The sequence below is a fragment of the Pelobates fuscus genome, chromosome 10 (genome assembly GCF_036172605.1).
Source record: "Pelobates fuscus isolate aPelFus1 chromosome 10, aPelFus1.pri, whole genome shotgun sequence".
NCBI lineage: Eukaryota > Metazoa > Chordata > Amphibia > Anura > Pelobatidae > Pelobates > Pelobates fuscus.
In genome coordinates, this window is record NC_086326.1 from 13,178,974 (window position 1) to 13,193,521 (window position 14,548).

Sequence of the window (14,548 nt, forward strand, 5' to 3'; positions counted from 1 at the left end):
GCTTAACACATTGTATTCTCCTGTGCATAGCTTTAATAAAACAAATGAAAGGCTGATGTTTCATGCAGAAATTTTGTTTCTCTGCCAAGTTCCGTTTTAGAGAGGAACCTCTGGATAGTATGATCAATGTCCTCATCCTGGACAAAAGCAGAACATAATTACTGTTAGCACTCCTCCTTTGTCCCATGTTATAAAACTCCACCTTTTCCCCAATGTTATAAAAGGGAAGGCAGCTAGCAAACTGGGATATAAGCCAGATTGTGTTTGTGTAATTCATCATGAACTTTATCCTGCTGTCCTTCTGTGTGTCTGTCTTGGGCTTGAGATCTGTGATCACATCAGAACCGTAAGCCACTTAATCATGGAATTTAACTATTTAAGTTGTTAACTTGTGACTGTGTACCCACCAAGGTACAAACTATGTTAAATCGTTTTCTTTTGGTATGCTGCACCTTAAATTTGCATTGTGGGTCTTAAATCAATTCTAAAAAAGTGAGTCTGCAAATAAGCTCAGCTTTTTGGTATGCTTTCGAACCTTCTAGACCCGTTTTCTGCATTCCAAGCCCTTGGTGCTACACTTTATCCTAGTAGGGTTACCATATTTTAAGTAAAAAGACCCAAATTGGAAAAACAAAAACAAAGGTAAAAGGGAAAATCGCAAAAGAATGGTAAGAAACTAGCATACAAGAAATTTCAAGGAGGTTTTTTTTGTTTTGTTTTTTTATTATTTTGGCTTAAATCCCAATATTCCTGTTTAAGTGAGCATCTCCATATATTTCTTAAGACATTTGATTAGTTACAGGTGATCAGGATAAATAACTGATTTAGAGTAATTTACCTATGTTTAAGCAGAGACTCCCATAAATATAGATCTATTGGGGGTTAATATGGACAAGATATAATTGGGTTAATCTAAAATGCTATTTTCAACAAACTAAATGAATTGCGCAGACAACCTTAGTATGTCACATAATTTGCCAGAATCCCTGGGGACTATGGCCTTTTGTACCAAGTTCAGCCCCAGTTTAACAGTTAAATTGCATTTTATGTTTGCTAGATTCTTCATCGGTGTATTAACCTAGGGATTTTTCCTCTGTTCTCAGTATAGTGAATGCTGGTAACATTTAGTGTGTGATGGTGTGTGTGTGTAAAATTGTACAGTGGTCATCACACAGGAGACATGGAGGATCTCTAACTGTAGCACACTACATGTTTTTGGTTGTATGTTAATGTTTCTTAGCCCTGGGAAAGAAGTAGGAAGTTGTGGACCAACAACATTTGGGCACCTTGAGCTAGCTAGATGAAAACTGATGATGTTTGCTAACACTCAATTTTTCCATATCTAAGGTACTAGGAACCTTCTGAAATAATCCAGTACAATCATATATAAAATAAATGTGTAAAAATAAGTGCGACAATAAGTAGCTGTAGTCAGATAATTCAGAATGTGGACTGGTCTGATCCAGTTTTATGTAACTGATCAAATGAAAAAGAACAGATTGCTGATCATGGCTATTAATTCGGGCCATCATAGGCACGCTATAGTAACCAAAACAACTTTACCTTAATGAAGTAGTTTTTGTGTATAGATCATGCCTCTAAAGTATCAGTGGTCAATTTTCTGCCATTTAAATCAAATTTGTTTCTATTTAAGCCTGTATCAATTTTTTTTCCAATCAGATGTTAACTTACTTCATAAGTTTTTATCTCTTGCTCTGCAAGGTCTCCTGCAAGGTCTACCAAGATATTAACAGGAGATAATTAATTCTACATTAAACAGAATGTGCAATAAAGGAAGTGTAAACATTAGATCTCTATTTACAGGAAGTGTTTAGGAAGGCTATGTATGTCACATTTATTTTATTTATTTATTTTATTTATAAAATATTTTACCAGGAAAGATACATTGAGATTTCTCTCGCGACAAGGGCCGATTAAACAAAGTGATTTAACTCCTAAACGACAAAGAATTCAATAAACTGTAGGAGCATGATCTAGACACCAAACCTGCTGTGTTAAGCTAAAGTTGTTTTGGGGAGTGTCCCATTAATGTTTCTACACATACTTTTCTAGAAAAAAAAATAGGTTTGGAGCACTAACACTAATTCTGAATAAGTGAATACACAGAGAGATTAACACAATGCAGAGTAGATATATACAATTGGTTTTGTTATGAATCCAATTTCGTCCAGATTCTCTAGTCTGGTATCCTTATATGGGATTGCCATAATTGAGGAAACTCAATTCAGGAGCTATCTACTAAAGAAAGGAAAGAACAAAATGAAAAAAAATATATCTTCTTGATTTTGCTCTTTCAGCAGTTAGTAGAATACTCCCTAATAAGTACCCTTATGTGGGCTTGACTTATTTAAGGGTACCAAATTAGTGCACTGTTTAACAGATAGCTCCCTTATTTCAGAATTTCTATTCTTATGGCAATCCCACACAAGGATTGCAAATTATGGAGTTAACTACTAAACAGCTAAAAGGACAAAATAAAGAGAAGGTTTTTTTCTTTATGTTGATCTTTCAACAGTTTAGGAGATAACTTTCTAAATTGGGACTTTGCAACTTTGTGACTGCTTCCTGTGGGGAATAATTGGCTTCTGAATTTCAGAATTTAACAAAATTTGTGGATGAAATTTGGGTCATCCGAATCAATATTTTCCAAATTTCAGACAAAGATTTGAAGTTTAATTAAATTAAACACATTTTCACCTGTGCACATCCCTAATGCAGAAAGAGTAGAAGATTGAGACATAATGATATGGGACAATTCACCACAATTCAACTCGTGAATTTGACCCAAAGTATCAACTTTGGGTATTAACTAATCGAATCACAGGCAAGGTTACCCAAAAAACAACCCAAAACTATCTTTTTTCTTGTTTTCTTGTTTCTTGTTTTCATACACTGTGAGTTCAGGAAACAATAGTCTGAGTCCTGTGTATGGATGGAGTCTGAAAATATAGTCCATTACGTACATACGACTAACTTAATTATTTAAATGGAAATGGAGAAAGGGCATGAAATTAACTACCTGGAGCTATGGTCAATGAGGTCAGTAACAGCACAAAAGTGTTCCTGACGTGGTATACTCAGGGTAAGTGATACAAAATCACGTGCAATATTAACATTATAGGCAATAACGTTCAGTGTTCAGTTTTCCAATGGCTTTTGTGCTCTATGACTCAATTTACTCATTGATGACTGCATCACTAATATTTAGAAAGAACTTGGATAATAGTGCTGTAGTCTTGACATTAATTAAATGTGTGCAGACATGTTAAAACTTAAACCTTCCAAAACAGAACTCCATGTTTTTCTTACTAAGAACACTCCATCCTACACCCTGTTAGTTTTCTTTCAGTCAGTAGTGCTTCCATTCACCCCATCCTGAAGCCTCCCTCTTTATCATGAATTTTGACCATGAAATCTTTTTAAAATGACTCTTTATACATAGCCCCTCTCCAGATTATATAGTTTCATCCTAAAATCATTTTGTATTATCACTTTTTTTTTTATCTGGCAGCCATTATGTGATCACTGTTCCAGCCCAAATGCTTCATTCCTCCATCGAGAGAGCCTGTGTGACCTTTCTTTCCTTGAGGGGTGCATTAAACGTTCAACTGGAGATCCAGAGAGGTGACCAAGTTCACCTGGTGGCTAAGGATAAAATAAGGGGCCCTAACTATTCACAGTGCTATGAGTTTCAGGTGAGTTCTGCAGTATGAAGATGTGAAAGCTACTGGAACACTTATAATATAATTTACTTTATTAGCTATATGGCGTGACATATTTTGAGACCAGTTTTAAGCTTTCCGAAGCATTTATTTGTAAAAAGAAAAATAAAAGAATATAGTGATTCTTATTTCTACCGTTTTTATTATTATTATTATTATTATATTATTTATAGAGCGCCGTCAAATTCCGCAGCGCTTTACAATGGGTGGACGAACAGACATGTAGTTGTAACCAGACAAGTTGGACACACAGGAACACAGGGGTTGAGGGCCCTGCTCAATGAGCTTACATACTAGAGGGAGTGGGGTAAAATGACACAAAAGGTAAGGATAGTATTAGACCAGTGGCAGTTGCAGAAGAGGAATCAGTTGGGAGTTATTAACAGTTTAATTGATACGCTTTTATGAAGAAGTGGGTTTTTAATGATTTTTTGAAGGAGTGGAGACTGGGTGAGCATCTAACGGAGGAGGGAAGCGAGTTCCACAGGAACGGTGCAGCCCTCGAGAAGTCTTGAAGGCGAGCATCAGAGGTGGGAGTACAGACAGAAGATAGATGTAAGTCTTCAGCAGATCAAAAGGGCCTAGACGGGACATACTTGTGTATAAGGGAGGATAGATAGGTGGGAGCAGCATTAAGTAGACATTTGAAAGCAAGAACCAGAATTTTAAATTGAGCTCTCTATTTTATAGGAAGCCTATGTAGGGACTGACAGAAGGGTGAGGAATGGGAGGTGCGGGCAGACAGGAAGATGAGCCTCGCCGCCGCATTCATTATGGACTGTAACGGCGCAAGTTGGGAGCACGTAAGACCACTGAGAAGCGGATTACAGTAGTCAAGGCAAGAAAGTACAGTGGAATGGACCAACACCTTAGTCGCATCTGGCGTTAAGTAGGGGCGGATGCGCGCAATGTTTTTGAGATGGAAATTACAGGATTTGGCGATAGAGTGAACATGAGGCTTGAAGGAGAGGTCAGAGTCAAAGACATGTGTGACATGTCATGATTCCCTTTTATTCCAGAAGTTTGGTCCTTAAGGGGTTAAGGAAGTGGGCAGCCATCCAGTTAGAAACAGCAAAGAGGCAGTCAGAGACTTATGAGATTTATGAGTTTTATGAGCTTTTTACATGTTTAAAGTGAATTTGGATAATTGAGTGTGTGGTTGTGGCACAGACATTTTAGGTGTTGAGGTATATGGTGGGTAATTTAATGACTATTTACTTAATATCAACAGCTACAGAAAAAGGATCATATAATCTTCTCAAACTTCTAAGGATATACTGTTGAATCATACAATGAGGATTATCATTAAGCTTTTGACAACAGTAAAGTGTGTGCACATGTTTATGTGTAAAATATATTGGAGGACATTGGAACTAGAATTGTCTCCGTTTTCTTACCAGGTCCCTGTTGTGAAAGAGAAGCAGGTTTGGTTTTTCCATCTGTTAGCTCAAGGAGAAGACATTAATATTAACCAGACCAAGAAGATTCTAATAAGTAAAACGAACCATGTGACTTTTATCCAAACTGATAAACCCCTGTACAAACCAGGGCAGACAGGTAAGGTCTACAATCAAATAAGTATCTAGACCCCTTTACTAACCAGGAGAGACAGGTACGACCTCCACCCAAATTGACATACTCCTCTACTAATTAGAACATGTACGACCTTCTTCCAAATTGACCACCTCTATACAAGCCAGGAAAGACAGGTACAACCTTCAACGGAACACATAGACTACTACTTTAACTCTAGTGATATTCAGGCTGCCGTGCATCCTCGATAATCTCTCCTCTGGCATGGATCTCAAATTGTCTGATACCATATTGAAATGGGAATAAGGCCAGTGAAATAGGGGAATATTTGATAACTCAATACATGTGATCTGGTATATTGTTTTTTTTTTAAGACATGCAATGTATATTATACAGCCCACTGTCTGGTTAATATTACTCTGATAGGAAGAATAGCAACTTTAGCAATCTATGTTTTGTTTTATAACAGTGAATTTCCGCGTTGTAACTCTGGATAAGAATTTCTCTGCCAGTGAAGAAAAGGTAAGACTGTTTGATGAACAAGTAGCCTGTTTTTTGCCGAATTACACTAAGTAACTGATTCATGAAGAGGGCTGGTCATATATCAGAACATATAAGGCATTTAATTGGCCAAGAGGTTAATACACTGTACATACTGTATACTAATGTAAATTGATGCAAACGGGCCAACACCACAAGATACAAATCCATGTATTTATATATAAATTAGTGACTTAAATGTGGCACCTGATGAGTCAAACTTTCAGTAACATTAAGGAACTTAAAAGGGGCACTATAAGACCAGCAACATAAACATGTATTCCTCCCACTATAGTCCTAAAAGCACCATTTAGGTGGTTGGCACCCTGTTGCCTCGGGTTAGAAATGTGATTACTCCAATTATTTCAGTGCAGGGCAGATCTCCTCATGTCTGAACCAATGCATCGCTATGGAGAAAGTTCAGCGTCTCCATGCAGAGCGTGGAGACAGTGAACGTTACAGCACCAACCCAGGAAGCACCTATAGTAACCGTCTGAGTAATGGCCACTGGAGGTGTTTCTAGGCTGCATTATAAATAATGCTTTTTCTACGAAAAGGCTGTGTTTACATTAAAAAGTCTGCAGGGACTGACTACACTCACCAGAACAACTACAATAAGCTTTAGTTGTTGTGGTGACTATAGTGTCCCTTTAACCCCTTAAGGACACATGACATGGGTGACATGTCATGATTCCCTTTTATTCCAGAAGTTTGGTCCTTAATGTTAAGCACACACATTTACAAAACAATCACTATAGTGTTAAACTGTGATATGTAAATGTAATATGTATATCTTCAGAAGCATTTAAAACCTTCAGAGCACTTGTCATATGTGTCATTATTTAAATCATATAGATTTACTAAATGTTAAATCCAAAGTACAATTACTGCCACTTACAATGCACATGACTGAGAAAATGTCCAAAATGGACTACAATACAAGTTAAATCAGCACGCTTCATTAGAACATAGACTCCACAATGCCAAACGTAGCCTCAGAGAGATGTCTATTGTCCTTGATCTGCATATCATGTTTGACACTACCCTGTTTTTTCCACCACACTATATATTTTTTTAGCTTTTTTATATTTTATAAAATCTGAAAATTACAATAAAGTGACCCAAAAAAAAACCATGAGCAGAAAATAATGATACTTGATAAGCAGATAGAGAACACCACGGTAACAATAACCCCAGTGAGTAGAAATTCAGTTTATTTGAAGATGATTAAAAAAAAATCAGCCAGCAAAGCAGCATTTAATAAACACAATTAGTAGTCAATACACTTTTCTAAACATGTTATGGAACCTTATGCTAAAATGTTTGAGAATGTATGTCGGGTAGGTTGGAATGATCAAATTCCAGAAAAGCATTTTGTTCCACACAGTTTGATTTGATAGAGTCCTAACCTCAACATCTGAGGAAAGGGATTTAGGGGTGATTATTTCTGATGACTTAAAGGTAGGCAGACAATGTAATAGAGCAGCAGGAAATGCTAGCAGAATGCTTGGTTGTATAGGGAGATGTATTAGCAGTAGAAAGAGGGAAGTGCTCATGCCATTGTACAGAACACTGGTGAGACCTCACTTGGAGTACTGTACACAGTACTGGAGACCGTATCTTCAGAAGGATATTGATACCTTAGAGAGAGTTCAAAGAAGGGCTACTAAACTGGTTCATGGATTGCAGGATAAAACTTACCAGGAAAGGTTAAAGGATCTTAACATGTATAGCATGGAGGAAAGACGAGACAGGGGGGATATGATAGAAACATTTAAATACATAAAGGGAATCAACACAGTAAAGGAGGAGACTATATTTAAAAGAAGAAAAACTACCACAACAAGAGGACATAGTCTTAAATTAGAGGGACAAAGGTTTAAAAATAATATCAGGAAGTATTACTTTACTGAGAGGGTAGTGGATGCATGGAATAGCCTTCCAGCTGAAGTGGTAGAGGTTAACACAGTAAAGGAGTTTAAGCATGCGTGGGATAGGCATAAGGCTATCCTAACTATAAGATAAGGCCAGGGACTAATGAAAGTATTTAGAAAACTGGGCAGACTAGATGGGCCGAATGGTTCTTATCTGCCGTCACATTCTATGTTTCTATGTTTCTATGTTTCAGTTCAGTTAATGGCAGCAGTCAGCTAGAAGTCATATTGCATAAATTCTTGAAAAGAGCACCTGAGTCTCCTACCTGTACTAGCAGAAACACTCTCATGGCTGTTCACGTAATATGAATTCTATAGGAAATTGCTGATTTTAGAACAAAATAAACAAAGTGGAAATATTTCCCAACACTGCTCTTTTGGCATAACAGGGATTTGGCATATCATTGGGATACCCCAGATAGACAGTCATAGAACAAGTACTGTACTCAAGAAATGGCAGGTTAAAAAATTCCTTTAAATATTTATACTCCCCCACGCTAAACGCTTCCAATTCTGCAGAACAGGCGTTCAAATCAGCACTTCAATAGGACCATCAAATAGGGCCATTCAACAGGCCAAAGAATTTGAAAAAAACTTTCAAAACATATTTCTAAAAACAAATAAATTCCATAAAATGGGTGTTAGCTCATAATGTCTACATGTAATTTAATGTTAATAGCACACCCATCAGCTATTAGCAACATCAATGCACTTGCCTGTTTCTGCAACTTTCAACCAGTGATGTAAATGGAATATACTAAAAGACTCCAATATTGTTATTTTTTGTCTCTTAACTTGCAATATTGGTTTATCGAACTCCTGTATCAGTTTAAGAAAATAACTTTTCTTTAAATGTTATCTGTGGAAGCAAATATTTGTGAAATTTGAATTGTGACTGCTATGAGAACTGTTGCGTGATACTGCCCTGAAAACCTTATGTTTTGTTTACAGATTGTAATTCATTATTATTATTATTATGTTATTATGTTATTATTTATATAGCGCCAACAAATTCCACAGCGCTTTACAGTGGGTGGACGAACAAACATGTAGTTGTAACCAAACAGGTTGGACACACAGGAACAGAGGGGTTGAGGTCCCTGCTCAATGAGCTTACATGCTAGAGGGAGTGGGGTAAAGTGACACATAACGTAAGGATAGTATTAGACTAATGACAGTTGCAAGAGAGGGATCAGTCGGGAGCTATAACAGTTTAATTGATACGCTTTTATGAAGAAGTGGGTTTTTAATGATTTTTTGAAGGAGTGGAGACTGGGTGAGCATCTAACGGAGGAGGGAAGTGAGTTCCAAAGGAACGGTGTAGCCCTCGAGAAGTCTTGAAGGCAAGGTGGGAGCACGGACAGAAGATAGACATAAGTCTTCAGCAGAGCGTAAGGGCCTAGACGGGACATACTTATGTATTAGGGAGGGTAGATAGGTGGGAGCAGCATTATGTAGAGATTTGAAAGCAAGAACCAGAATTTAAAATTGAGCCCTATATCTTACAGGAAGCCAGTGTAGGTGTCACGATTCGGGGAACCCAACACGCTAACATACACACACACACACAGAAAAGGTGCAGTACCGGACCTTAGAGTGGCCGGGCTAAGCACACACAGAATAGTCAGGAGACAAGCCGAGTAAGGGGAACCAGAAGACAGAATAACGAGAAACAAGCTGAGGTCAAAGGTAGGAGAAAGTCACAAAGTCAGATTAACAAGCCAGAGAGTACGTAACCAGAAACATAAGTTCAGTATCAATACTAGTAAGCAAAGACCACAACAGGGCAGGGAGGAACAGGAAAGGTAAGTATTTAAACCAGAAGGTTAATTCTGATTGGATAATTTCCAATCAGAATTAACAATCACACGTGGGAGATAACTAAACCTCCCACTGTGATTGAGGCACTGTGCCTTTAACGCCGGGTCAGGTGGCTGGCCCCGGCGTGTAACAAATTAGGCGGTCTCCCAGCGTGCAGCATCATGCATGCTGCCGCTGGGGGACTTGGAGGAAGACGCGGGCGCTATCCGTGGCTGGGAGGATGCCGCCCACCGAACACATGGCAGGAAGGGGACTGCGGACGGCTGGAGGGTGAGTGCCGCGAGCGGACTGCAGCCTCCCCTCGCAGCCGCCAGCGGGATCCTGACATTACCCCCCCCTCGAAGACCGCCCGGAGGGCGGGAAGCAGAAGGCTTCAAAGGAAACCGGGCATGAAAGGAGCGGACCAAAGAGGGAGTGTGCAAATCAGAGCTCGAAACCCAAGACCGCTCCTCAGGGCCGTACCCCTTCCAATTCACCAGATATTGCAGCCGACCCCTAGAAACACGAGAGTCGAGAAGGGCAGCCACCTCGTACACGTCACTAGGGACTGCGCAAGGGGAAACAGGCCACCCGAGGGGACGAGAGAACCGGTTACACAGCAAGGGTTTTAAAAGCGAGACGTGAAACGTGTTCGGAATACGCATGGAAGGAGGTAGGTCAAGGGAGTAGGAAACGGGGTTAACCCTACGTAACACCTTGTAGGGACCAAGAAATCTGGGAGCAAATTTAATCGAGGGGACCTTGAGACAGAGGTTCCTGGAGGACAACCATACCCTATCACCCGGAACATAAGAAGGGGCCGCAACCCTACGGTGATCAGCAAACCACTTCTGAGCATCTGCTGAACGAGACAGCGCAACATGGACTTTATCCCACATCTTCCACAAAGAGGCGAGGTGCTGGTCCAAGGCGGGCATTCCCTTGTCGTAGAACGCACCGGGAAGGACAGAAGGCCGAAACTCATAAGCAACCTCAAAAGGACTTAAGCCAGTAGACGAGTGAGACACCGTATTTCTGGCAAACTCAGCCCACGGAAGGAGGCGAGACCAGTCGTCCTGGTGCGCATTAGTGAAGCAGCGCAAATACAATTGCACAGACTGATTAGCACGTTCGGCTGCACCATTAGATTGCGGGTGATAGGAGGAAGTGAACGACAAGGAGACTCCCATCTCAAAAACAAAAGTCCCTCCAAAACCGAGAGACAAATTGAGGGCCCCGGTCAAACATGATATCCTGAGGTACCCCATGCAAGCGGAACACTTCTTTGGCAAACACCTGAGCCAACTGAACCGCAGAAGGAAGCTTCCTAAGCGGTATAAAGTGCGCCATTTTAGAGAACCTATCCGTCACAGTCAATATCACTGTCTGACCATCAGAAAGAGGAAGGTCTACAATGAAATCCATGGATAAGTGGGTCCATGGTTTCTTTGGTATAGACAGAGGCAAGAGTAGACCCTGGGGTCTCACATTAGGGGACTTACACTGCGTACAGACCCGACAAGCCTGTACAAAATCCACTACGTCTTGCTTAAGTGAAGGCCACCAGAACTGTTGAAGGAGGCCCTTATAGGTTTTGGTTACCCCCGGATGACCAGCAGTTTTGGCGGTGTGAAATAAAGTTAACAACTTTTTTCTGTCCTTTGTTTTAACGTATAGTTTACCAGCCGGCGTCTCAGGGGGTGCTTGGGTTTGGTATGTCTTAATACTATCAAGAAATGGAGACGAAACAACCAAACGGGTAGCAGCTATTATCTGAGACGCAGGTACAATAGGTACAGGAGTCGGGTTAACAAATTCTAAAGGTTCATGCTGTCGAGAGATAGCGTCAGCTTTGGCATTACGGCAACCAGGTCTATAGGTAATAACGTATTGGAAACGTGAAAGAGATAGAGACCATCTAGCCTGCTGGGCAGATAACCTTCTAGCGTCAGCTATGTAGGAGAGGTTCTTATGATCTGTTATAACCATGATTTTGTGTCTAGAACCCTCTAATAAGTACCTCCATTCCTTAAAAGCTAACACAATAGCTAATAGTTCCCTGTTCCCAACATCGTAATTCTTTTCTGGATCAGACAACCTTTTTGAAAAGAAACAACAGGGATGAAGGGGTTCGTCATGCGATAACCTCTGTGACAGTACTGCTCCCACACCCGATTCAGAAGCGTCTACTTCCATAACAAAGGGAAGATTAGGGTGGTGCAGTACTGGAGCAGAGGCAAATGCCTTCTTGAGAGTTTCGAAGGCCTTAAGGGCTTCGGGAGTCCAAACCCTAGGGTGTAGACCTTTTTTAGTCAGCTTCGTTATAGGAGAGATAAGTGGTGAAAAGTTTTTTATAAATTTCCTATAATAGTTTGCAAATCTTATAAAACGCTGGATAGCCTTAAGTCCTTGGGGAAGTGGCCAGGACAGTATGGCTTCCAATTTAGCAGGATCCATACTGAAACCCTGTTCAGTAATTATATATCCAAGGAATTGCACAGAGGTTTGATCGAACAAACATTTTTCTAACTTACAGTAGAGTTTGTTCTGTAATAACTTATTGAGCACCATCCTAACATGATTATGGTGTGACTTCAAATCAGGAGAATACACAAGTATGTCGTCAAGGTACACCACGGCACAGACATGCAATAGATCCCTAAGGACATCGTTTATGAGGTCCTGAAACACAGCAGGAGCATTACAAAGGCCAAAAGGCATGACCAGATATTCGTAATGCCCACTGCGTGTATTAAACGATGTTTTCCACTCGTCATTCTCCTTTATACGGACGAGGTTATAAGCCCCCCTGAGGTCTAATTTGGTGAAGAACTTAGAACCTTTCACACAATCAAACAACTCAGTGATGAGGGGGATAGGGTAGGCGTTTTTAATCGTTATGTTGTTCAGACCCCTGTAGTCTATACATGGCCTCAAGTCACTCTCCTTCTTTGCCACAAAAAAGAAACCAGCACCAGCAGGAGAGGAGGACCTTCTGATGAAACCTTTACTTAAGGATTCCCGTATGTACTCCTCCATGATCTGGTTTTCTTTCTCAGAAAGAGGGTAGACCTTACCCCTAGGAGGCATAGTACCCGGTAACAGGTTTATGGCACAGTCATACTCCCGATGTGGAGGTAGCTTATCTGCCTCCCTTTTTTCAAAAACCAATGCAAGGTCTGCATATACAGACGGGACAGAAACAGAAAGCGGTTTAGCCGTGGGCACATTGAGTGAACAAACAGGATGTACATGAGCCATACAGTCTCGTTGACAAGATTCCCCCCAGGAGAGTATATCCAAACAACCCCAATCAAGTACAGGGTTGTGTTTAACCAACCAGGGAAAACCCAGAACGATGGAGGCAGTAGGGGAGTCAATTATTTGGAAGGTTAACCTTTCCTTGTGCAAAGCACCCACAGACATAACTATTTCTTGGGTTTCATGGCTTACAAGAGGTTTCTCAAGCGGTCTACCATCTATGGCCTCAACGGCCAAGGGTGTGGCCTTTTGGATCAAAGTCAAGGTTGCGGTTTTGGCAAAGTTCTCATCCATAAGGTTGTCCGCCGCACCTGAATCGATCAAGGCTTTAGTTGTTATAGTGGTTTTATTGACCAAAAGAGAAACTGTAATAAACGGTCTGGAGATGGACACATGAGGGGACAAAGTCATAACACCGAGGCCGACCCCTCTCTAGGCCTTAGGTGCTGTAGTTTCCCTGTACCTTAGGGCAGGCTTTACAGTGGTGCCCCCTCTTTCCACAATAAAGGCATAACCCCTCCCTTCTACGGTACGCTCTTTCAGCCTCAGTTAACCCCCTAGCACCCAATTGCATGGGTTCCGGGGATGGTGGCCTAAGAGCGGGTAATGCTAGTAATGCAGTACTGGGTAGAGCAGGTAACACCCGTGTATTCAGGCGTCTTTGACTACGCCTCTCTCTAATACGGTTATCAATAAGAATCACATAGTCTATAACATCATCCAGAAGAACAGGCAATTCCCTGGATGCTATTTCATCCAGTATATAAGCGGCCAAACCCTCCTGAAAGGCTGTTACGAGGGCGTCATTATTCCAAACCACTTCAGCTGCTAGAGTGCGGAATTCAATAGTGTAATCTGCTACAGATATGTTACCCTGTCGGACCCTAAGCAGAGCTTTGCCAGCAGAAGCAGCCCTACCGGGTTGATCAAACGTGCGTTTGAAAGCTGTCAGAAAATCTGCAAAGGACATAGGAGACATATTCTCCCACATGGGGTTGGCCCATGCTAAAGCTCTCCCGGACAAGTGGTTAATCAAATAAGCGATTTTAGATCTGTCAGTGGGATAGGAACGTGGATTCATCACCAAATGGATGTCGATTTGGTTGAGGAAAGCACAACACAATGCTGGGTCACTGCTGTAGCGCTGTGGTGGCGTCATACAGGGCCGTCTTTAATATGAATAGGACCCTGGGCAAAGAATGTTGTTGGGCCCCCTCGGCCCTGCGACCCTCTCAATCCACCAACCCCCCAATTACGCCCAACCCCCAATCACACTGACATATTGACACATACACACACACAGACAGACATATTAAAACATTCACAGATACATACTGACACACACATACACTGACACACAACTATATACTGGCAGACATATTGACACACATTCAGACATACTGACACACACACACACACACACACAGACGCACATACATACACACACAGACACATACACTGACAGACGTATTGACACACACACAGACATGCTGATACACACACGCATACTGACATACACACAGACACAGTGACACACACAGGCATACTGACATACACACAGACATACTGACACACACAGACAGACATACTAACACACACACATACACAGACACATACACTGACAGAAATACTGACACACACACACAGACATACTGACACACACACAGACATACTGACACACACACAGACAGAAATGCTGACACACACACACAGACATGCTGACACACACTGACAGAA

The 14,548-nt window shown here is 41.0% G+C and overlaps 1 protein-coding gene across 1 annotated transcript in view; it reads left to right on the forward strand.

The window, feature by feature from the left end:
- The first annotated feature begins 259 nt into the window (after positions 1-259).
- Positions 260-14,548, forward strand: part of LOC134575404 (alpha-2-macroglobulin-like protein 1) — an 80,012-nt gene continuing 65,723 nt past the window's right edge. The window contains exons 1-4 of the mRNA XM_063434706.1: positions 260-346; positions 3,533-3,716; positions 5,144-5,300; positions 5,746-5,798. Coding sequence (XP_063290776.1) covers positions 279-346; positions 3,533-3,716; positions 5,144-5,300; positions 5,746-5,798 — 462 coding nt within the window. The 5' untranslated portion in view covers positions 260-278. The remainder of the gene's footprint in view (positions 347-3,532; positions 3,717-5,143; positions 5,301-5,745; positions 5,799-14,548) is intronic.